Source organism: Cajanus cajan, chromosome 6, assembly GCF_000230855.2.
Source record: "Cajanus cajan strain Asha chromosome 6, NIPB_CcT2T_4, whole genome shotgun sequence".
Lineage (NCBI taxonomy): Eukaryota > Viridiplantae > Streptophyta > Magnoliopsida > Fabales > Fabaceae > Cajanus > Cajanus cajan.
In genome coordinates this window covers 49364597-49387549 of record NC_138522.1, presented here as the reverse complement: position 1 = coordinate 49387549, position 22953 = coordinate 49364597, and the positions used below count along the sequence as shown (strand labels likewise).

At 28.9% G+C, this 22953-nt stretch overlaps 3 protein-coding genes across 4 annotated transcripts; 2 read left to right on the top strand and 1 right to left on the bottom strand.

Annotated features, from left to right (window-relative positions):
• Positions 1 to 1530: 1530 nt before the first annotated feature.
• LOC109793463 (Nitrilase/cyanide hydratase and apolipoprotein N-acyltransferase family protein) lies at positions 1531 to 6158 on the bottom strand. The gene is made up of 10 exons (XM_020352936.3): positions 5932 to 6158; positions 5742 to 5858; positions 5437 to 5661; positions 5196 to 5289; positions 4497 to 4571; positions 3976 to 4054; positions 3246 to 3261; positions 2097 to 2177; positions 1870 to 1952; positions 1531 to 1772 (listed from the first exon to the last, which is right to left on the bottom strand). The coding sequence occupies exons 1-10, from the start codon at positions 6139 to 6141 to the stop codon at positions 1694 to 1696; spliced, it is 1059 nt and encodes a 352-aa protein (XP_020208525.2). The 5' UTR covers positions 6142 to 6158; the 3' UTR covers positions 1531 to 1693.
• Positions 6159 to 13849: 7691 nt separating this feature from the next.
• Positions 13850 to 16655, top strand: LOC109790026 (uncharacterized). Of its 2 annotated transcripts, none has more exons than XM_029269576.2 (6): positions 13850 to 15161; positions 15289 to 15397; positions 15573 to 15748; positions 15820 to 15896; positions 16024 to 16173; positions 16241 to 16371. In XM_029269576.2, the coding sequence occupies exons 1-6, from the start codon at positions 14690 to 14692 to the stop codon at positions 16262 to 16264; spliced, it is 1008 nt and encodes a 335-aa protein (XP_029125409.2). In that variant the 5' UTR covers positions 13850 to 14689; the 3' UTR covers positions 16265 to 16371. The 2 variants fall into 2 exon arrangements, with proteins under 2 accessions (XP_029125409.2, XP_020204700.2); XM_020349111.3 differs by having other exon boundaries at positions 13854 to 15161; positions 16254 to 16655.
• A 2654-nt stretch (positions 16656 to 19309) lies between these two features.
• LOC114915209 (uncharacterized) lies at positions 19310 to 22609 on the top strand. Its single transcript, XM_029269575.2, has 4 exons — positions 19310 to 20197; positions 20863 to 21119; positions 21259 to 21438; positions 21623 to 22609. The coding sequence occupies exons 1-4, from the start codon at positions 19792 to 19794 to the stop codon at positions 21944 to 21946; spliced, it is 1167 nt and encodes a 388-aa protein (XP_029125408.1). The 5' UTR covers positions 19310 to 19791; the 3' UTR covers positions 21947 to 22609.
• The last annotated feature ends 344 nt before the right edge of the window (positions 22610 to 22953 follow it).

Sequence of the window (22953 nt, the reverse complement as noted above, 5' to 3'; positions counted from 1 at the left end):
AGTTTTTAAAATTCTGAAAAGCTGTTCTAATATTCTTTCAAGTTAAATAAATCTCAAAAATAAAATTATTGCTATCTTAATTTCTAATATATATAACTTACAGTTATTATACTAAAAATTTACAATTTATTATCATTACATAATAGAATTAACGGCAATTGTTAAGTAATATCTTATAATTGTCATTTTTTTGTTATGTTGTAAACTTTCTCTCACTTTGGTGAAACAGAGTATTCATTAACTAAAAGAAGTCTATGAGTAATTCCTTTAAATATTAGATCCATTTAATGGGCTGACATTTCTCCATAGATATTTTTGCATCACAATTTCTCCTATTTTTACTAACACTACTCCACTCCTTTTGTTGTCATTGCAAATTACATTGTTTTTGCGTCATCTATCACTTCTATCTTTAAAAATAATTGTATACGAATGTGACAAAGGGATCTGTTTATTCTAGGTGTAAGTTTATTTAGACTTATTCCATTCAATAACTTATATACTACATCAAATTTTAATGATCTAACTGATGAATATAAAGTTCTTAATATATAAATCAAATGTATAAATTTTTTTAAAAAGTAAAAATTATTTAATACTTCACTTCATTAATTCAAATCAACATATAAAATAATTTTATGATTATTTATCAATTTAAATAAATAAAATAAAGTATCAAATAATTTTTAAATTTTTTAAAAATTTACAAATTTAATATATACATTAAGAATTTTAAATTTAATTGTTAGATTGTTAAAAATTGATGTAGAATATGAGTTACTGAATGAAGTTTAAATAAACTTATTTCTGTAATAAATATATATATATATAATTAAGAAATTTTGAATACATGTAGAATTACCGAAGGGATAAATGAGGAGAATATATCACGTGATTCTTAATCTTGTGAAAAGCATAGAAGACCCAAAATAGATGTTGAAATAAATTATTTAAAGAATATAATGATAAATAACATTTCTAAAAAAGTTGGTTTTTTTTAATGTATAATCGGTATAGCGACCTTACTTAACCTTAATAATACACGTTTTTCCTTCCAAACATACCTTAACAGTTTTACTCAGGTCTAATGTCAGAGTCCGACAGACAAATGCACCCACTCCCCCCTTACATTTCCACCATGGACAACAACAAATAGTTGATTGTTAAGCCTAAACACACCATCCCAGCTGATCCTCACATGATAGATCGTGCATACAGCAATCTGATTCAAATTTGTTAAAAGTGGAGGATGATTTAATTAAGAATCATCAAAAATATCTATTTGGGTGCAGGATTTACTCAGCTGGTGTGTGTTCTCAAAAGAGGCACTTCACAGATTGTAGGTTATAACCATAAATTCATTGATTTGTGAATTGAGCAGAGGCTGTACAAAACCAATTCCCAAACGCCTGATCTGGATTATACATTGAAATCAATCTGAGTCACATCATATAGGTCACAAAAACTTAGAGGAGAACCCTTAATTCAGAAATATTAGAAGAAATGCAAGCAATTAAAAACAAAACAAAGTATTCGAGAAAGCACAATTTCCTTTATTTCTTTATTCCCTACAAGGTTCGAGTTCCATATCAGCAATAATACAGCATCCAAATAGCGATAATATAAATGAATGGCATGCTAATGCCACATACAAGGTAATCCGGATATCTCAATTACAATAGTTATGTTCTCATCACCGGGAATTCAGCCTCTGAAAATCCACCAACTGGTAAAGATCACCTCGTCTTTGCTTAGTTACAGGAAGATTTGTCCTGAATAATTTATGAAAACATTTCAAATGATTATTATGACGGGCAATCAAAAGCTAAACATGTGCAGAATTGTGTGAAGAAAAGTAGAAAACAAAACCTTCTCTGCTCCAATATTGAATAATCAATTTCTGCTATGATGATTGCCTCCTCATGTTCTGTAGTAGCCAGAACTTCTCCAAACTGCCAAATTGATATATTACACGGTAAGTACTGGATATTCCCCTTTATATTTGTTATTAAAACTCGGAAAATATAATTCTGATTTCCATAAGCTAATTTAAATGGCTCTATTCAAGGAAAGCTGTTTATAAAGGATCTACTTACTGGTCCAACAAGAGTAGAGTGGCCCCAAGCCACATAACCAGATCCAGTATCCCGGGCAGGTGAACAGGTAGCCACATATAACTGTCAGTAAAGGATACAATTCACAAATGATTAATATGGTTAGAATATACAGAGAAACCCCTAACTATACCCTGCTTTAATCACACAATCAACCGCATCAATCTAATAGAACTGGATCAGAAACAATAAGAAATAAATGGAAAACTTATTTAAATCAATCCGCACTTTGTAGCTCAGTCAGTAGCAGAAGGATACATAAACTGAAATGGATATTCACAATTACTGAAAACAGAAAATGTAACTAGGGTATTCTGTATTCAAGAGACCTTGACTCTCCCACTGAAATTCTTATTCAAATATCACGTACCCCATAACTATCCCCCTTTCCTCTTTCTTTCAGCCTCCTCTTTATTAGAAATTACTGTTTACTGGACAGTTGAAAACTCTATCTTCCCTATTTATTCATGCCTTCTATTAAAATTATTTGCCCACTAAACTGTTACTGTTATTAATTAATAAATCCTAATGACTCTTAATATTCTGTTAGCACTCTTCCTCTTCCTGCTATAAACCTTCAATGGGCTGTTTACAAACGCAATCCCAATGATTCAACAGTAAAATACTGAGATGAGATGTGTAGAGTCATGGACCTTTCGCAAAATTCATTGCTCATTTGTGGATAATCAATCTAAGTGGCTAAATCAGACCAATAGCATGTTTGGAGACCATGTCAAACAAGGGAAAAATGCGGAAGCCACAGAGTAGCTTCTCTTAAGACGCAGATCACATTTGGCATAATGCATATTCAATCGCACTGTAAGAATGTAAGGTAGCGTACGTTTTCCAGAACTTCTCACATTTACTATAAATTCCTTGTGGAGAGTGTGAAGGGGGTTTTATTTCTTATTCACAGTGCATATATCTCTCAAATTATAGTTACTATTTCAAGCCTATTATTTAGTTCATCCATCAAGAACTACACTAAGTGTAAATATATAATAATAATAACAACAACAACAACCAAAAACAACAAATAGATGATTTCACATTCCATACACTTCTAAACTAAAATATCAGAATACATGCACTAAAAGCCACCAAAATTCAAAAAATAAGGGAAGTCATTACCTGATTATCTGTAGCCCTGCATTTAAAGAAGGAATACACATATTAGCCGTGGAATGTTGATTAGTAATTACTACGTAATCATAAATATTATATAAAAGTAAAATAAAAAATAACAAAAAAATTGCAGTGACAAAGACAAGGAAGAGTCAGCAGAAAGAAATGGAAGCAAAACAAGGTGAAAGCCAACTTAAATGTAAATGTATACTCTCTCTTTAATTATGATAACTAGTTTCTCATAATTTCTACAACCAAGGTTATATTTGTAAAGAAAATCCTATTACAAAATAAAAATGATATATATGGTACAGGAAACTATCAGTCCATTATACTGAATGTAACTAGTGCAAAAATCCATTAAACTATCAAGCTTAATGAGGTTGTTTCCAGACAGTAACATGCATGCTCGTAATTGGCTTAAATATGTTTTCAAAGACATTTTTGGATTCAAGTCCCTATCAAATTTTATTCATGATTAGTCCAAAATTTAGCAAAAAACAGCACCCAGTTTTTTTTTATATAATTTTTAAGAACAAGAAATGAATAAAAAATGTAATAGGTATTAATTTCAAATATCATCATATTTTTAGGGATCAAAAATACATTAGGTCTTATTTGGACATTAATATATTACTGGAAACTTGCAAGTTACAAGACTAAAATTTAAAAGGAACACAAGCACAACATATATTCCAGGTTGTTAAATGTTTCATTAAGTTGTATCCATTATTACCTTGACCTCTGCAACAACTCCCAATGTAATGGTCCAGTTGTCATGTTAAATGCACCAGGATAGCAGAGTAAGTGAGCACCTGAAGTCAAAAGCTGATTGATACTGTAAGTTTGCCAAAGATGATGATGATGATGATGATAATAATAATAATAATAATAGCTATGTTGATTTGAAAATAAATCAACACAACTGACAATTAATCTCAAGAAAACCTTACAGTTTACAGCCTATAAAGGAAAAGAGGAATGACAGATAACATAATAAAGGGAATGAAATATCATACCAAGGAATATGAATTTGAAATTTCTTTTAGTATATTCCTGAAATGAGAAATACACAGGCAGTGTTGCCCTATGTATATGAACCCTCCTCTTCTATCCACCCCCAAAAAATCAAAATTGCTACTCTATGATGCTAATGGCCCTTAGGAGGAATGGAAAAAAAAAAAAAAAAAACTTTGGAGACTTCAAACTATAGAGCAAGATTAATTGTTTCCAAGCATATTAATGGAAAAGACAAACCTCTAGCAGCATATATCATAGCTAGTTCTGGAAACCTGATGTCATAACAGATGCCTATGCCAATGCGTCCAACCTCTGCATGAATCAACTCATTATTTTAATTTGTTTACCCCAACATAGAAATCTTCATAGCAAGAAAAAAAAAAAAAAAGTGGCAAGAACCAAAAAATTAAATCATTCTTGTGACATGGTCGTCAAAAAACATACTCCATAACTAGTTAAAAACACGCATACACATCAACCTCTCCTTCTGAGCTAATTTCCTGATTTCTTTATAATTTTTCCCCTTTCATATCATGCATACACATGCACAAACGGGAGAAGCCAGAAATAGACAAAAGCATGAAGTCTGAACCAGCGATATAATTAACAAAATTTTCTCTCAGACTCAGAGACATGCAATCAGTGATTGTTCATACTTCATAAGATAGCCTAACATGTAACTTGAAGATGAACTATGGAACAGTACAAGAAGCCAATCATTTTAGAGGTTTATCCAACAGAACAAAACCACAACAACCTTCATTTCCCTTCGTCATACAAACCTGCAGCTGGCTAATTTTAGCGTCAGCTCTGTACTTACACTTCAAATATACATTCTCATTTCAACACAAGTTCACAACAAACATAATAGCAGAACAAAAGACTGCATCAATAGTGAAACAGACAGAACTACCGCGATGAAAGAACGTGTTAGACCTGTGTCCACAATGGTCGGAGTCTCCCCAGCAGTAAGAGTTTTTGACTCAACAAAGGTAATCTTCCCAGGGATATCGATATCAAAAAGATGTATCTGCAATAAAACCAGTATGCCAAAAATCACACAAAAATAATAAAATCGATTCACGCATCAGTCACCACAGCAAGATTCCGTTCCGTTCAATCAAGGAATTCAATCTACAAAAGATGCAAGCGTACAAATTACGAGGAAGAGAGGTACCTTCCGGTGCTTGGCGAGTAGTTTTCCATCGGTGCCAAAGACGCAGCAAGTGTTGTACAAGCGACCTCCGGAACGTTCTGGAATGGAACCGCCGACGATAGTGATTTTTAAGAGACGCGAGAGTTCGGAGAGCATGGCGGTGGAAGGAGAAGCGCCGGCGCCGGCGTCGATATCCTCGGCGTAGACGGGGAAACTGTCATTGGAATAAGGACTGTTCCAAATTTCCTGAAATAAAGAAAGTAGCATCGCAGTCAGTAAGGCGCGTGATCCTACGCGGAAGAAGCAAAAAGGGAAAAGGAACTGACAGGCAAGAGAACAAGTTGAGCGCCCTTGGATGCAGCGTCCTGAATGGCGGTGCGCGCGTGGGCGATGTTTCTGTCCTTGTCGGGAGTGACGGAGAGTTGACAGAGACCGATTTTGAACTGAAATGGAACAAAGCGCGTGAGTGAGAGTGAGAGAAAATGAATGAGAGAGAGAGAGAGAGAGAGGACTTGCCTTGGTGAGAGGAGGAGGGGGCATGGGAATGGCGGGTGGAGCGCGGGCGCGTTCGGAGTTGAAGGATGCAGCCATGATTGGAGAAGGGGAAATGAAGGGAGAGAGAGAGGGGAGAGAAAGAGATAGAGAGCGAGGGTTCTTAAAGGTGGGAGTGTGGTGTAGAGTGAAAGATTTCAAGTTAATCAGTGACGATGACGCGAATGCTCTCATTTTCTGCTATCGGAAATCCAAACCCTTCGCTTTTATTTCATGTCAGCTCACACAAACGGATCCCACCCGCTTTCACCTTATCGGGTCTTATTTTCTGTAATAAATAAATAATATTCATATTTTACCTTAATTTCTTTATTTAAAGGTTAATGTGAACTTTCCAAAACATGGAACAATATTAAGGAGTTATAGTAGTATTTTTTAACTTTTTTATTATTGGTTAAAATTATTAAAAATTATTAAATTATGATTAGAGTTTGTTAAACAAGAAATCAAACTTACCAAATTTTATATAAACTTATATAAATATTCTTAAAAATCTTAACGATGCATATCTTTCATTGATATGTAGGAATTAATATATGATTAAGCATTTAGTTTAAAATTAAATGTATATTATAAAAATCATTTTAATTATCTTTAATGATTAGGATTTTTAAATTAGGTTTTTTAAATAAGCAAATTATTACATTAATATATACAAATTAAAAGTTATGCCATAATATATATGTGAAAAAATTAATAGCTTTTCTACTTGTCTTTATCCTCCTAAATGTAGCAATAAAAAATCTTATTAATTGAAATCTTAACATATATTTTATAGTTAAGCATACAATGATATTTTGTTAAGCATTTTACATTGTATAAAATTCATTATAAATCTAATTCAAACCCTCGTTTTTAAGTCACCACAATACAAAAATAAAATAAAATAATTCAACATTTTATTACATGATACAAACACTTGTGCAATTTATCCATTATATATAAGAATATTGGAATTGAGATAACGATTTAAGTCACAACCAAAATGTATATATTATATTTTGTGCCAATTCCCTTCTATTAAAATTTTCACCCTTAAATACACACTTGTTTCTTGTATTCCAAATACATTACACAATAGTCACCCCACACATATTCCCATACTTTGTTATTATATATTGATTCCCATATAATTTTATGTTGCCAAAAAATGTTGTATTATTGATCTTGACAGTGCAATGTCAATATTTATCCAACTGTAACACATGTTAGTTTAGTAGTCATTGAACTATCACACATTTAAAATTTGTGAGTTTAAATTAAGATGACAGGTTGAGTTAAACTCTAAACTTGTCTAACTTGCTAAAATAGGTTGAGTGGAGTGGTTGGTATCTTTAACCTATCACCATGTCGATTACAATTAAAGATAAAAATAAATTAGGTCATACTAGATTATATTATAATTTAGTAAGTTTGAACATAAATTTTTAAAAAATATATATCCTAAATATGACTTATTTATCTGCCATAAATTTGATTAGAACTACAATCCTAAAAATCTAATTTATAATAATTTAACACTAATAAAAAAATATTAAAAAAAATAAGTTAAATTTTATAAAATTAAGTTTAATCTATTTATGATATAAACATGTATCTAATATGTATTTTTAGATGATAATTTATTTTAAAATATATTTTATAATAAAAATTCTAAATACAGTACAAATCTTTTGATCTTTCTTATTTTGATTTTTTTTAATCAACGTATATAATAAATAGAAAACACAAAAGGTAAACATATATGCTGCAAACTTTATTTTAACAAAAATTAATTTTTTAACATATTATATTATATATGAGTATTAAGATATATATATATATATATATATAGTATAATTAAACTTTTTAAAAAAATTGATTCGTTATTAAGGAATATTATTTATTATATAAGAGAACTCCTTCAAAATTTTGACAAACATCTAATAAATGAATATCTCCTTCAAATTTATATTTTATACATATGATAATTTAAATATGTATGTTGATTTTATTAAAATATAATTTTTATTTTTAAATATAATTTTTTTTAAATAAAGAAAATATGCATGTATCAAATGGAAGTGGGGGCAAGTGCCCCACTATGGACAACCTAGATACGTCCCTGTCTATATGGTGGTAGATACACATTATTTGTTTATCAATGTTTTGAAATTTATATTGTATTTTAGTATTTATAACATGCATCTATCTATAACATCCATAATCTATAATTTATCATCTATAATTTACAATCTATAATCCATAATTTATAATTTATAATCTATAACAATACATATATTAATCCTTTTGATATCCACGCTATTTTACCCTTAAAACATGTGATTATTCTATAATCTATAACTTCTATAATTTATATATAACTTAAAATTAAGACAAAACAATACAAAAAGGTATTGGTCTCCATTTTTTTTATCCTATTTCAATCCTTATTGGTTGTAACTCTCTTTTAATTTAAAACAATAACTATTTAAAAAAAAAAAAAACAATAAGCGTTGAACATACCTATGCTTTAATCTATTTTTATCTTTTCACTCTTAAAAGTTTTTTCTCCCTCTTTTGTACATTTTTTTACAATATCACCCTCTACGATTTTTTCATCCCAATCGATTCTCAATTTTCTCTGTATTTCAAACTCAATCACACTATATCTCGGTATGAATCACATTTCAATTCAAGTTGTAATATATTTTAAATCATCTTCTTTAATGTTCCAATATTTTTTTAATGAATTTCTTTGTTACTTTTTCTATTGAAATTTTAGTATATATTAAAATATGGTGAAGAAAAATAATACTTTGATTGTGATAACTACATCATTGAGAAGTATTTTTTTTATAAATCATCTTCAATTAAATATGTTAGAAATTATAATTTGTGAAATTGTAGGTATATATGTCGAAATGAAATTTGAATTTGTTGAGTAAATGACAATAGTTTAGTTTCGACCATACTATGTCACCGCCAACTTCATGCAAAGGAACAAAAAAAAAATAATAGAAAACATCCATGATAGAAAAAGCACACTAATTTAATCAAATTTAAAAACTTCAAACTAATAAATATATATTAATATATAAAAGGGATATCATTGTCAATAACTATTTTTAGTTTTTATTTTTACATGGACTATTTTATCCTTTGTTTATTTTTTTAATAACTATCTTTTTATGAGTAACTTTTCATTTTTTTCTTTTTTATTTATTTTTTTCTTTTATCTATACTATATAAGGGATACCTTTTTCGGTAACTACCTTGGTCTCCACATTTTTGGACCATTATACCATTTTGTTTTAAAAAATTAGAAAAAATATTTTTAATCAAATTTAAAAACTTCAAACTAATGAATCTCTACTAACCTATACTGATCTATACTAATATATAAAGGGGATACCCTTTTCAAAAACTACCTTGGTCTCCACTTTTTCTGACCATTATATCCATTTATTTTAAAAAATTAGAAAAAATATTTTTAATCAAATTTAAAAACTTCAAACTAATAAATCTATACTAATATATAAAGGGGATATCATTGTCAATAACTATTTTTTGTTTTCATTTTTATATGGATCATTTTTTCCTTTATTTATTTTTTAATAATTATCTTTTTATGAGTAACTTTTCATTTTTTTTATCTTTTATTTTAATACAATGCAGGCAGGTAGTGCCTTTTTTCTACTAGATAAATAATACAATCGTATAAATAATTTTACAAGAAAACATATCTAATAGAAAAGAATGGAGGAACAAATATGCATGAACTATTTTTGTTCCTTTCGATTCGTATAAACATATCCCCTTTGCATGAAATATCCAATACGAAGTGTCTCGGCCCCACTAGATAAATAATACAATCGTATAAATAATTTTACATTATTTATTACTATTATACCTTGAATGTAAAAAAAATCTTATATCTTCTAAAATTTCTAATATTTGTCTATGTATAATTATTAGAGACACAAAGTGTCTCGACCCCTCTAGTAAATAAAGGGGATATCATTGTCAATAACTATTTTTTGGTTTTCATTTTTACATGGACCATTTTATCCGTTGTTTATTTTTTAATAACTATCTTTTTATGAGTAACTTTTTATTTTTTTCTTTTTTATTTATTTTTTTCTTTTATCTATACTAATATATCTATACTAATCTATACTAATCTATCTATACTAATATATAAAAGGGATACCTTTTTTGGTAACTACCTTGGTCTCCACTTTTTTGGACCATTATACCCTTTTATGTTAAAAAATTAGAAAAAATATTTTTTAATCAAATTTAAGAAGTTGAAACTAATAAATCATTTTTACAATAATTACTTTTAGTTTTTATTTTTACATGAATCATTTTATTCTTTATTTATTTTTTAATAATTACTTTTTTATGAGTAATTTCTCATTTTTTTAATACAATCCAGGCACGAAGTGCGTTTTTCCTGCTAGTATATATAAAGGGGATACCTTTATATATAAAGGGGATACCTTTTTCGGTAAGTACCTTGATCTCCACTTTTTTTGACCATTATAACCTTTTATTTTAAAAAATTAGAAAAAATATTTTTAAACAAATTTACAAACTTCAAACTAATAAATCTATACTAATATATAAAGGGAATATCATTGTCAATAACTATTTTTGGTTTTCATTTATATATGGACCATTTTATCCTTTGTTTATTTTTTAATAATTATCTTTTTATGAGTAACTTTTCATTTTTTTATTTTTTCTTTTAATACAATGCAAGCACGTAGTGCCTTTTTCCTACTAGATAAATAATACACGTATAAATAATTTTACAAGAAAACATATATGATAGAAAAGAATGGACGAACAAATATGCACGAACTATTTTTGTTCCTTTCGATTCGTATAAACATATCCCCTTTAAGGATACCCTTTTCGGTAACTACCTTGGTCTCCACTTTTTTTGACCATTATACCCTTTTTATTTTAAAAAATTAGAAAAAATATTCTTAATCAAATTTATAAACTTCAAACTAATAAATCTATACTAATATATAAAGGGGATATCATTGTCAATAACTATTTTTGATTTTCATTTGTATATGGACCATTTTATCCTTTGTTTATTTTTTAATAATTATATTTTTATGAGTAACTTTTTATTTTTTTATTTTTTTATTTTTTCTTTTAATACAATGTAGGCACGTAGTGCCTTTTTCCTACTAGATAAATAATACAATCGTATAAATAATTTTACAATAAAACATATATGATAGAAAAGAATGGAGGAACAAATATGCACGAACTATTTTTGTTCCTTTCGATTCGTATAAACATATCCCCTTTAAATGAATTATCCAATACGAAATGCCTCGGCCCCCACTAGATAAATAATACAATCGTATAAATAATTTTACATTACTTATTACTATTATACCTTAACTGTAAAAAAAATAATCTTATTTCTTCTAAAATCTCTAATATTTGTCTATGTATAATTATTAGAGACACGAAAGTGCCTCGGCCTCTCTAGTATATAAAGGGGATATCATTGTTAATAACTATTTTTGGTTTTTATTTTTACATGACCATTTTATCCTTTGTTTATTTTTTCAATAGCTATCTTTTTATGAGTAACTTTTCATTTTTTTTTTTTTATCTATAGTAATATATAAAGGGGATACCCTTTTCGGTAACTACCTTGGTCTCCACTTTTTTTGATCATTATACTCTTTTATTTTAAAAAATTAGAAAAAAATATTTTTAATCAAATTTAAAAACTTCAAACTAATAAATTTATACTAATATATAAAGGGGATATCATCGTCAATAATTATTTTTGGTTTTCATTTGTATATGGACCATTTTATCCTTTGTTTATTTTTTAATAATTATCTTTTTATGAGTAACTTTTCATTTTTTTTTCTTCTTTTAATACAATGCATATACGTAGTGCCTTTTTTCTACTAGATAAATAATACAATCGTATAAATAATTTTACAAGAAAACATATATGATAGAAAAGAATGGAGGAACAAATATGCACCAACTATTTTTGTTCCTTTCGATTCGTATAAACATATCCCCTTTGCATGAATTATCCAATACGAAGTGTCTCGGCCCCCTCTAGATAAATAATACAATCGTATAAATAATTTTACATTACTTATTACTATTATACCTTGAATGTAAAAAAAAAACTTATATCTTCTAAAATTTCTAATATTTGTCTATGTATAATTATTAGAGGGACGAAAGTGCCTCGGCCTCTCTAGTATATAAAGGGAATATTATTGTTAATAACTATTTTTTGTTTTATTTTTACATGGACCATTTTATCCTTTGTTTATTTTTTAATAACTATCTTTTTATGAGTAACTTTTCATTTTTTTCTTATTTATTTATTTTTTTCTTTTATTTATACTAATATATCTATACTAATACTAATATATAAAAGGGATACTCTTTTCGGTAACTATCTTGGTCTCTACTTTTTTTTACCATTATACCCTTTTATTTTAAAAAATTAGAATTTTTTTTAATCAAATTTAAAAACTTCAAATTAATAAATCTATACTAATATATAAAAAGGATATCATTGTCAATAACTATTTTTAGTTTTCATTTTTATATGGACCATTTTATCCTTTGTTTATTTTTTAATAATTATCTTTTTATGAGTAACTTTTCATTTTTTTCATTTTTTTTATTTTTTCTTTTAATACAATGCAGACACGTAGTGCCTTTTTCCTACTAGATAAATAATACAAGAAAACATATATGATAGAAAATAATAGAGAAACAAATATGCACGAACTATTTTTGTTCCTTTCGATTCGTATAAACATATATCTTTTGCATGAATTATCTAATACGAAGTGCCTCGGTCCCCAGTAGATAAATAATACAATCGTATAAACAATTTTACATTACTTATTACTATTATACCTTGAATGTAAAAAAGAAATCTTATATCTTCTAAAATTTCTAATATTATGTCTATGTATAATTATTAGAGGCACGACGTGTCTCGGCCTCTCTAGTACTAATATATAAAAGGGATACTCTTTTCGGTAACTACCTTGATCTCTACTTTTTTTGACCATTATACCCTTTTATTTTAAAAATTAGAATTTTTTTTTAATCAAATTTTAAAACTTCAAACTAATAAATCTATACTAATATATAAAGAGGATATCATTGTTAATAACTATTTTTAGTTTTCATTTGTATATGGACTATTTTATCCTTTGTTTATTTTTTAATAATTATCTTTTTATAAGTAACTTTTCATTTTTTTCATTTTTTCTTTTAATACAATGCAGACACGTAGTCCCTTTTTTCTACTAGATAAATAATACAAGAAAACATATATGATAGAAAAGAATAGAGGAACAAATATGCACGAACTATTTTTGTTCCTTTCGATTCGTATAAACATATCCCCTTTGCATGAATTATCTAATACGAAGTGCCTCGGTCCCCACTAGATAAATAATACAATCGTATAAATAATTTTACATTACTTATTACTATTATACCTTGAATGTAAAAAAGAAATCTTATATCTTCTAAAATTTCTAATATTATGTCTATGTATAATTATTAGAGGCACGACGTGCCTCGGCCTCTCTAGTATATAAAGGGGATATTATTGTTAATAACTATTTTTGGTTTTTATTTTTACATGGACCATTTTATCCTTTGTTTATTTTTTTAATAACTATCTTTTTATGAGTAACTTTTCAGTTTTTTCTTATTTATTTATTTTTTTGTTTTATTTGAACTAATGTATAAAGGGGATACCTTTTTCGGTAACTACCTTGATCTCCACTTTTTTGGACTATTATACCCTTTTATTTTAAAAAATTAAAAAAATATTTTTAATCAAATTTAAAAACTTCAAACTAATGAATCTATACTAATCTATAATAATATATACTAATATATAAAGGAGATACCATTTTCGGTAATTACCTTGGTCTCTACTTTTTTTGACCATTATATCCTTTTATTTTAAAAAATTAGAAATTTTTTTTAATCAAATTTAAAAACTTCAAATTAATATATAAATCTATATTAATATATAACGGAGATATCATTGTCAATAACTATTTTTTGTTTTCATTTTTATATGGACCATTTTATCTTTTGTTTATATTTTAATAATTATATTTTTATGAGTAACTTTTCATTTTTTTTATTCTTTCTTTTAATATATTGGAGACACGTAGTGCTTTTTTTCTACTAGATAAATAATACAATTGTACAAATAATTTTACAAGAAAACGTATCTGATAGAAAAGAATGAAAAGGAACAAATATGCACGAACTATTTTTGTTCCTTTCGATTCGTATAAACAATCCCTTTTACATAAATTCTCCTGTACGAAGGGTCTCGCCCCCTCTAATAAAAATAATTTTATTTTATATTGAAAGAAAATAATAAACCGTACTTAAGATATAAAACAAAATATGTTTTCTCTCAGAACCTTCTTTTTTATTTTGAAGTGCCTCTACTCTTTATGAAGTTTTTGAAAAGCCTGACCGAAGCGACTTCAATTTTCCAACATTCATAATAACCGCCTTTCGAGCCTCTTACTCCCTTATATAATTCTCCTGCATTCAGACATGTCTTTCACAGTTTTTACCGTTGTTTCCAATCGTGTCTCAAAAATTTATCGTAGCGGCCCTGTCTTTCTGGCGCCGCTACCACCACCACCACACACATTTCAATTTTTCCTGTGACGCATCCATGGATAGTGTCTCGGAGTTTCCTTTGTTTGGTTCTGACCCATTTGACATTACACTTCTCCAAAACTTCCTCGAGGAGGAGGACCCACTTGTCTATTTATCCAATGATGAGGTACCCAATGAGCAGCCCCTGCAGCAACAACATGTTTCTTTTGGTGGTAGGTGTGTTTTCTTGCCGGATCCAGTGATTCAAAATCAACCAAATGGAAAAGGAGTTGCTAACTGTGTAGCGGGTTCATCATCCACCATGAGGGGTAAGGAACACATGATGCAAGATCAATTCTTGCATGATGGAAATGATAATTTTATCAATGGAGAAACATTCGGTAACTTCAGTCAACCGGAATTTGAGAATATTGGTCCACTCATTTACCAACATGAACATATGATGTCACTTCCGCATTGGCCACCGTCACCAAAGCCATTCTTTTGCAGTTGCTGTCAAGTTCTTAGACAAATAATTCACACCAATGGTAATGAAGTTTTCACTCATGTCACCATATATAGATAAATAAATAAATGGCCTCCACACTATTTTTTTGGTTTTAACTATTTATTTCCCGTTTCGATTTTCTTTAAATTTGAAATAATATATGGCAGGTTCTAGGTTTGACAAGCTTGAGATACATGGAACGATAGGGATGATTAGCCATGCAATAATCCGGAATACCACTCCGGGTGATCCTTCAAGCAATTATCAAATGGTTGAGTACGTTCTAATTAACTCATAGTCTGGGTACTACTATTTGCATGCATGTCACTCTCGAGCGCTAACTGTTATCTAAAACAATTTTTCATTGTTATTTTTTAGTTTAAAAATAATAATAATAAAATTACATTTATCTGCATTTTTTAACGGTCATTTTGTTTTGGGTGGTTACCAGTTTCTGCAACAGAAAAAAAGAAGAAATTAAGAGTTTCCTAAAACAGTACTGTGAGCAGCAAAATATATTCGGGTACATTATTATGGATGATCCGTTGTCTGCGTATTATGATGCCCTCAGCACTGGAATGGATTGGGCTCAAGATATCAGTGACGAAGACGATGATTTGATATCAGGTCGGTCTTTGTCACGTTTTCTCCTCATCCATTATTATGACAATTTCATTCTTGAATCGTTATGTTTGTAGAAAATGACATGAAGCAAGATCAAGAGCCGGAGCATGAACCTGAGAATGAAATGGCTTCAAATGCTAGACGACTTCAGGTTATAGTTTTTGTTTTCTTAAGAAGTGTTGCTGCATCATGCGCATGCACGTGTGCATACATGTTTTAATCTGTTGAAAAATTGAGTTTTGACAATTAGTTGTGTCTGCCTGCATTGAATTTGACAGAGGGAGAGAGTAGCGAAGATGACATTGGGTGATTTGAGCGATTACTTCCATATACCGATTAAGGAGACAGCGAAACTACTGGAAGTAAGCACTTCTGTGGTGAAGAAAGTATGTCGCAAGGCAGAGTTATATAGATGGCCCCAAAGAAAGGTAGGTTGCTATATACTGCAATCTTTTGCTGTTTCTCTATGTGATTTGATTTGCTAACATCATGCAGTTATTGTGCTCAGGTGAAAAGTAATATGAGGAAGATCACAGTGCTCAGAAGAGGATTGGCTAATCCAGGAACAAGGGAAAAAACTCGAGTGGAAATTCAAAGACTCCAACAAGAAATGGTTGAGTATTGTGGTGGACTTGCCCCAACTGGAATAGAAATGCTCCAAGTATAGTAAGTGAGTCGGATTGAAATGTTGCTTGGAGGTGGGTTATTAGATTTTTTTAGACTGTTGTTTACATATAGTTAGACTTTCTCGGTGGTGAGCGAGTGTTTGTGTGGATAAGTGTAACTTTTTTTATGAATCCTGTAAAGTTAAGTTGTCCATACTTGAGAGTTGAAATAAACGTTATGTTTACGTTTTTTTCCCAATAAATTCTCACTACAACATTTTATATTCTGTGGAGAATATATAACCTAGCATGCATACCTTCTAATTATAGGACGTAATTTTTCAATGATTGGTTTTAAAATATGTGGTCTTGGATGCCAATTCCCAATTCTGATTCTTTGTGCCTTCCAACTGTTTCCTTTCCATTTGATATGCCTTGCACAGATTTTTACTTCCATGCATATTTATAATATTGCACAGGGTTGTATGGAAGTTGTGTATCGAATGATTAAAGAAAAAAGGTAGTTACATACATTTAAAAAAAAATGACATTTATCTTAATCAATTTATTTGTGGCCATTCTACCCAATTTAATTGGTAGTAAACTTGAAAGGTTAATTAGATATCGAAACATTGCTGCACGAACAAAACTTCAACCACCTTTTTTTAAAAATTAAATTTCAATATGATCAATTAAGAATTAATTTTAAAAAATATTTTCAAATAATTATTAATAATTGAAAATAAATTAAGGATTGGAAAATTCGGGGGAAGGTAATTGAAATTTGAAAGCATAGGTATAATTCTAATTTTTCTTATTTACATCTTTTAAACCCTAAACCCTAAATCCTATAAGCTAAATCTTAACCTTAATTGAAACTTTATAACGAATAATAACATTACAATTGATACTTTGAATACGAGAGATAAAATTACAATTCAGTTATTAGTATAGTTTTTCCATTGTTATAATTATTCCATCGAAATGTAATTAGTATAGTTTTTCATTGTTATAAAGTTCCGTGTTAAAGATATTTTCTATAAATGAAAATAAATATTTCATTTATAAATCTATACTAAATATATAATGGGGATATCATTGTCAATAACTATTTTTTGTTTTTATTTTTATATAGACCATTTTATTATTTATTTATTTTTTAATAATTATTTTTTTATGAGTAATTTTTCATTTTTTTTGTTTTTTTTAATACAATGCAGGCACGTAATGTCTTTTTCCTACTAGATAAATAATACAATCGTATAAATAATTTTACAAAAAAACATATATGATAGAAAAGAATGGAGGAACAAATATGCACGAACTATTTTTGTTTCTTTCAATTCGTATAAACATATATGATAGAAACATATTTTGTTTTATATCTTACATAGGTTTATTATTTTCTTTAAATATAAAATAAAATTATCTTTACTAGAGGGGCCGAGGCACCTCGTATTGGATAATTCATGCAAATGGGATATGTTTATACGAATCGAAAGGAACAAAAATAGTTCGTGCATATTTGTTCCTCCATTCTTTTCTATCATATATGTTTTCTTGTAAAATTATTTATATGATTATATTATTTATCTAGTAGGAAAAAGGCACTACATGCCTACATTGTATTAAAAGAAAAAATTAAAAAAATTAAAAAATGAAAAGTTATTCATAAAAAGATAATTATTAAAAAATAAACAAAGGATAAAATGGTCCATATAAAAATGAAAACCAAAAATAATTATTGACAATGATACTCCCTTTATATATAAATTTATTAGTTTGAAGTTTTTAAATTTGATTAAAAATATTTTTTCTAATTTTTTAAAATAAAAGGGTATAATGATAAAAAAAAGTGGAGACCAAGGTAGTTACCGAAAAGAGTATCCCCTTTATATATTAGTATAGATAGATTAGTATAGATTCATTAATTTGAAGTTTTTAAATTTGATTAACAATATTTTTTCTAATTTTTTAAAATAAAAAGTATAATAGTCTAAAAAAATAGAAATCAAGGTAATTACTGAAAAGGTATTCTCTTTATATATATTAGTATAGATAATTAAATTTTATATCTTTTGATGAAGAGATACAATCCTCGAAAGAGATATACTTATAACGATTAGTGAAGAGACATGTCTCACGTCTTTAAATGAAAGACACATTTTATATCTGTTGGTAAAAAGACATTCTTTCACGGATGAACCTTAGTTACCGATATCTTTTCATGAAAAATACATACTTTTATGAAAGAATATAACGTTTTCCATTTATATTTTTTATAAATAAACACAATACTTTTATGAAGAAAAAATAATAGGACAAGAATTTAAATTTAAATTTCTGTACATGCTATCTTCGTTTCGGTTAGTGACCAATATTTGTTAAAAATCTTAAACTCTAAACGTTATAATTTAGAAATAAATAAAGTTCTGGTCATAATTATTGTTTAAAAATCAACAATTTGTAATATAATAAAAAAAAATATAACAAATTATAAGTTAAAATTTCGATAGTTAGTTTTTAAAATTATAATTTATATTTTATTGTCTAAAGAGTGTATTTTATTTTATAGCAAATAAATTCAATAATTAATTAAAGCACCTTACCTTTTGTTTGTTTAGGTTTTTTTTAAGGCTTTAAATTGTATACAATATTATTGTAAAGCATTTTACACTACTAACTAATTAGAAACTACAAAGGTATCTTTTAAGTAGTTATTGATAAATTAATACATTTATTATACATGTCAATGATTGAATATATATATATATATATATATATATATATATATATATATATATATATATATATATATATATATATATATATATATATATATATAAACTACTGGGAAATTTTACACAAATATATGCCAATAAAATAAACAAATTAATTATCTTTTTCAATGGTTTAAGGACTATCACATTATACCATTATTTATAAATTCTATTAACATACTATACTATATAGTGTACTAGTCTATTAATAAACTTTTCTCATACCTATTATTTATTTTTATCCGTAGAAGTTACATTCATACTATCTCATTCCTTTATCGCTAACCGTATATTGATACTAGTAATGTGTAAAAAAGGAAGAAATAACCTCTTCCGTTTTTATTTATTTATTTATTTATTTTGATACGAATTAATAATACGAATTCTTTTCTTAGAAATAAAATAACAACAGATAAAATATAATTTGCCGTCGGTAACGATAATGTGGAGCTGGCCAAAGCTTGGCATTATTATGGTAAGAGTCTTATCAGAAAGGTACGAAGGACGATATTATATAAGCTAAGAAGAGAACATGCTAAAAGCATATACATGCAGATACGATACAAAAACGTTAATTAACCATTAAGACGTGGACTCAAGAAACCAAACAAAATTCTCCATAATATGAATATTTTTGCGGGGTTAACTTGGATCGAGTTTCATGGTCAAATCCTGCTTCATCTACTGGGAGGACATGGCTACTTCTGACCATCAGGCACTTGTTTGTGTGAGACAAGTGAAGCAAGAGGTGGCAGAAGAGTGGGATGAGAGCATGCCATTACCAGGGGACATCATTGAAGGGTTTTCTGAGCATGGTGCTGATGATTCCTTTTTACCTGTCAAGGCCACTTCAGAACTTAGTTCTCAGCTTGGCAAGATTAACCAGCGGGTGGAATTCATATGGATAAAGGTTAGAAGAGGTGATACCTTAGTGAAACTCCAAGCACGCGTTGTGCAGCAGAGGGGTTCCATACTTCAAAGGAAGTATACTATCCAAGCTGCAACAGATAACAGACATGTTGCAGAATTAGGGGATCTGACATTAGACCAGTGCAATGAACTGCAGGGTACTCTTTTCATCAAGTCTTCATATATGTTAAGCAACAATCAAAAGTTGGAACCATCAAGTTATTTATTCTTGTCCATGCTTTATTAAACACTAATTAACACACATACACATATATCAGAAGGGTAGTTATTTATTCTTGTCTATGTTTAGAGGGGATTAATTTGAAGCTCAAGATAATTATATATTCTTATACATGCTTAATATACTATTTGAAATTAATTAGAATATACCGATAATACAAAGAATTTTTATTCTGTCATTTAATGTTATATAACTGGAAAATGTTGTCATGTGTAATAGTTACTTTAAAAGTAATTACTTTAGCATGATTTCTTATTAATTGACAATAGTAAACTTCTTGTATCAAAATTAAACTCATTCTTTAGCAACCTCAGAAGGATCTTCTGCTACTTGAAAATTCTTTAACAACCTGAAGATACCTGAAAATATTATATAATTGAAAATTGTTGGCTTTTGTCAGTAAGAATTACTTTAAAAATCATATTCAGGGGATTTCTAATTAGTTGACATTTTTACGTTTCAAGTGTATCAAAATTAAACTCATACTTTAACAAGCTAATTAAGAAGGATCTTTTTCGACATGAAAACTTTTAATGCAATTGTGGCAGCAGTTAAACATTGTGAGTTGTCTCTAATTTGCAGAAATGAGCAGGAGAGTGAACAAGAGGGGCAGAGAATTCCGCAGAAGTGGGATGAATTATGACTGGAAAATGAAAGTAGCCACCTATATGCCTGATCAATGCTGTTCTGTAATAAGCTCCATTCTGTTTATGCCCCTAGCTAGTGAGTACTGCATCCATACTACGACAGCTAGGTGCATGGCATGGTTTAGTGCAGCAATTTCCTCTGGGGTCCCTCTTGTTTTTGTCAATATCCAAACAGAACTAATTCCCTCCACGGTAATAAATTCTTAATTTATTTCATATTTATAAGCTTGAAATTTTGCCATGTTAGTATTGGTTGAGAAATCTCAAGTAGCTTAGTTAAGATATATAATGAACTAATAGTAGATCAATTTCAACCCCACTTGTACCGCAGGGGGAAACTCATTTCTGGAAAAGGGAAACAGCTACATACAAACAAAAAATAAACAACGCTACCCAAATAATGCATGGTATAAGGCTGTGGTTTCTACCAGGACTAGCAGAAATTTCATTCGTGTTAGTCCCTCGACCTAGAGAGGTGCGCTTTGGCATGGAAATTAAACGAACTGAAGAGGTACGTGCTTAATACTAATTTCTCCTCAAAATGTGTTACTAAACTACTGGTATCGGCTTAGTGATGAGATTGACATAGTATATGTAAGATCTTAGGTTTGAACATTACTGCCGTCATGTCATTATTGTAATATTTTATATTGATAAAAAAATTGTTTTACTAAAAGGTTTACGTACGTGTGCAGGGCTTTGTGTGCATCTATTCAGTGATTACAGGTTCAGCAGCTGATCGTGCTGGAATGAGACAATTGTATGAAGAGTCAAGTGCAAGTGGGTTTCTTCTGGTGATATCACGGTTGCAATGCAAGAGCATAATGCCAAGCAATGCTTGTTCTGGTGGTCTTGTTCATTGCTGCGACCAATCTGAAATAAAGGAGATTCTGAGTTCAGCTATAGAGCAATATGAGACGATTCAGCTGCATGTCATGGCCTGGCCAAACCAAACTCGTCCCATTCCAACTCCTGCGGTTGGTTTTGCCAACCTGCTACCTCCTAAATCAGAGTCATGAACCTGTATCTTCAAATTAATTCTTTTTTCCATCAACTCAATGCGATTGAATTTGTTTAATTTTAGTCGTTATATGATCACTTCATTTGTTTTTTAATACCCTTAACTTATATCATCACAAAATAGAATTTGTTAATGTAAAACCACTACAAACTTTATGGTCGTTCAATAACCCTGAAAAAATTAGTCTCTAAAAGCACATAAGGTTCCCAAGCCATGAATGTTTTTTATGTGACTGATGTATCTGGAAATCCAGTTAAGAATGAAACAGCTGAAGCAGTTCGAAAAGAGATTGGTTTGACCATACTGTAATCCTACGATGATGTCTATCTAATGAAGTTTTATTCTTGAAACTAGTGTACTTCCATAAATAGGAGCTATCTGTAATGTTCTAATTTTTAAACAGTAGCTTAGTTTAGCCTAAATAAACTGCTTTGATTCCATTGCAATGCTTTATATGGTAGAATTTTCCAGATTTGGTGTAAGTTGTAATTAGTGTCAGATTGTAGAGTTTGATCTAGACATATTTCTAAGTGAATTGTATATTAATGTCTTTGTTACATCTTCTGAGAATGTAATTAGATGCCAAGCATTCAGGCACTTGAAATGTAAGTACATGCCAGTGAAAAATCAACAGCAGCAAAAGAAATTCATACTGGCTAACGGTTCTTCTGTCACAGGGATGAACTCCCTGTATGAGGAAAAAAATGAATAAATTTGTAAGGTCCATACCCCACATGCCAATGTTAATAGCAAGCCTTAGGAACCTTGTGAAAAATAAAAAAAAGTACTGAAAGTCTGAAACTGTCTTTTGCTCATTAAAGGTAGGTAGGTTTATTTTATTTTATTTTATAATTTTGTAGTTGGAAAAAAAATGAACCGATTGCATACGCCATATGCACCCAACGGCTTTTTCCCTTTCTGAATTTTGGTATCAAATTCTTTTGGTTTCTGTTGGAAATCCTTCTTAAAAGAATTTTTAATTCTATTAATGTAAAAATATTCTGA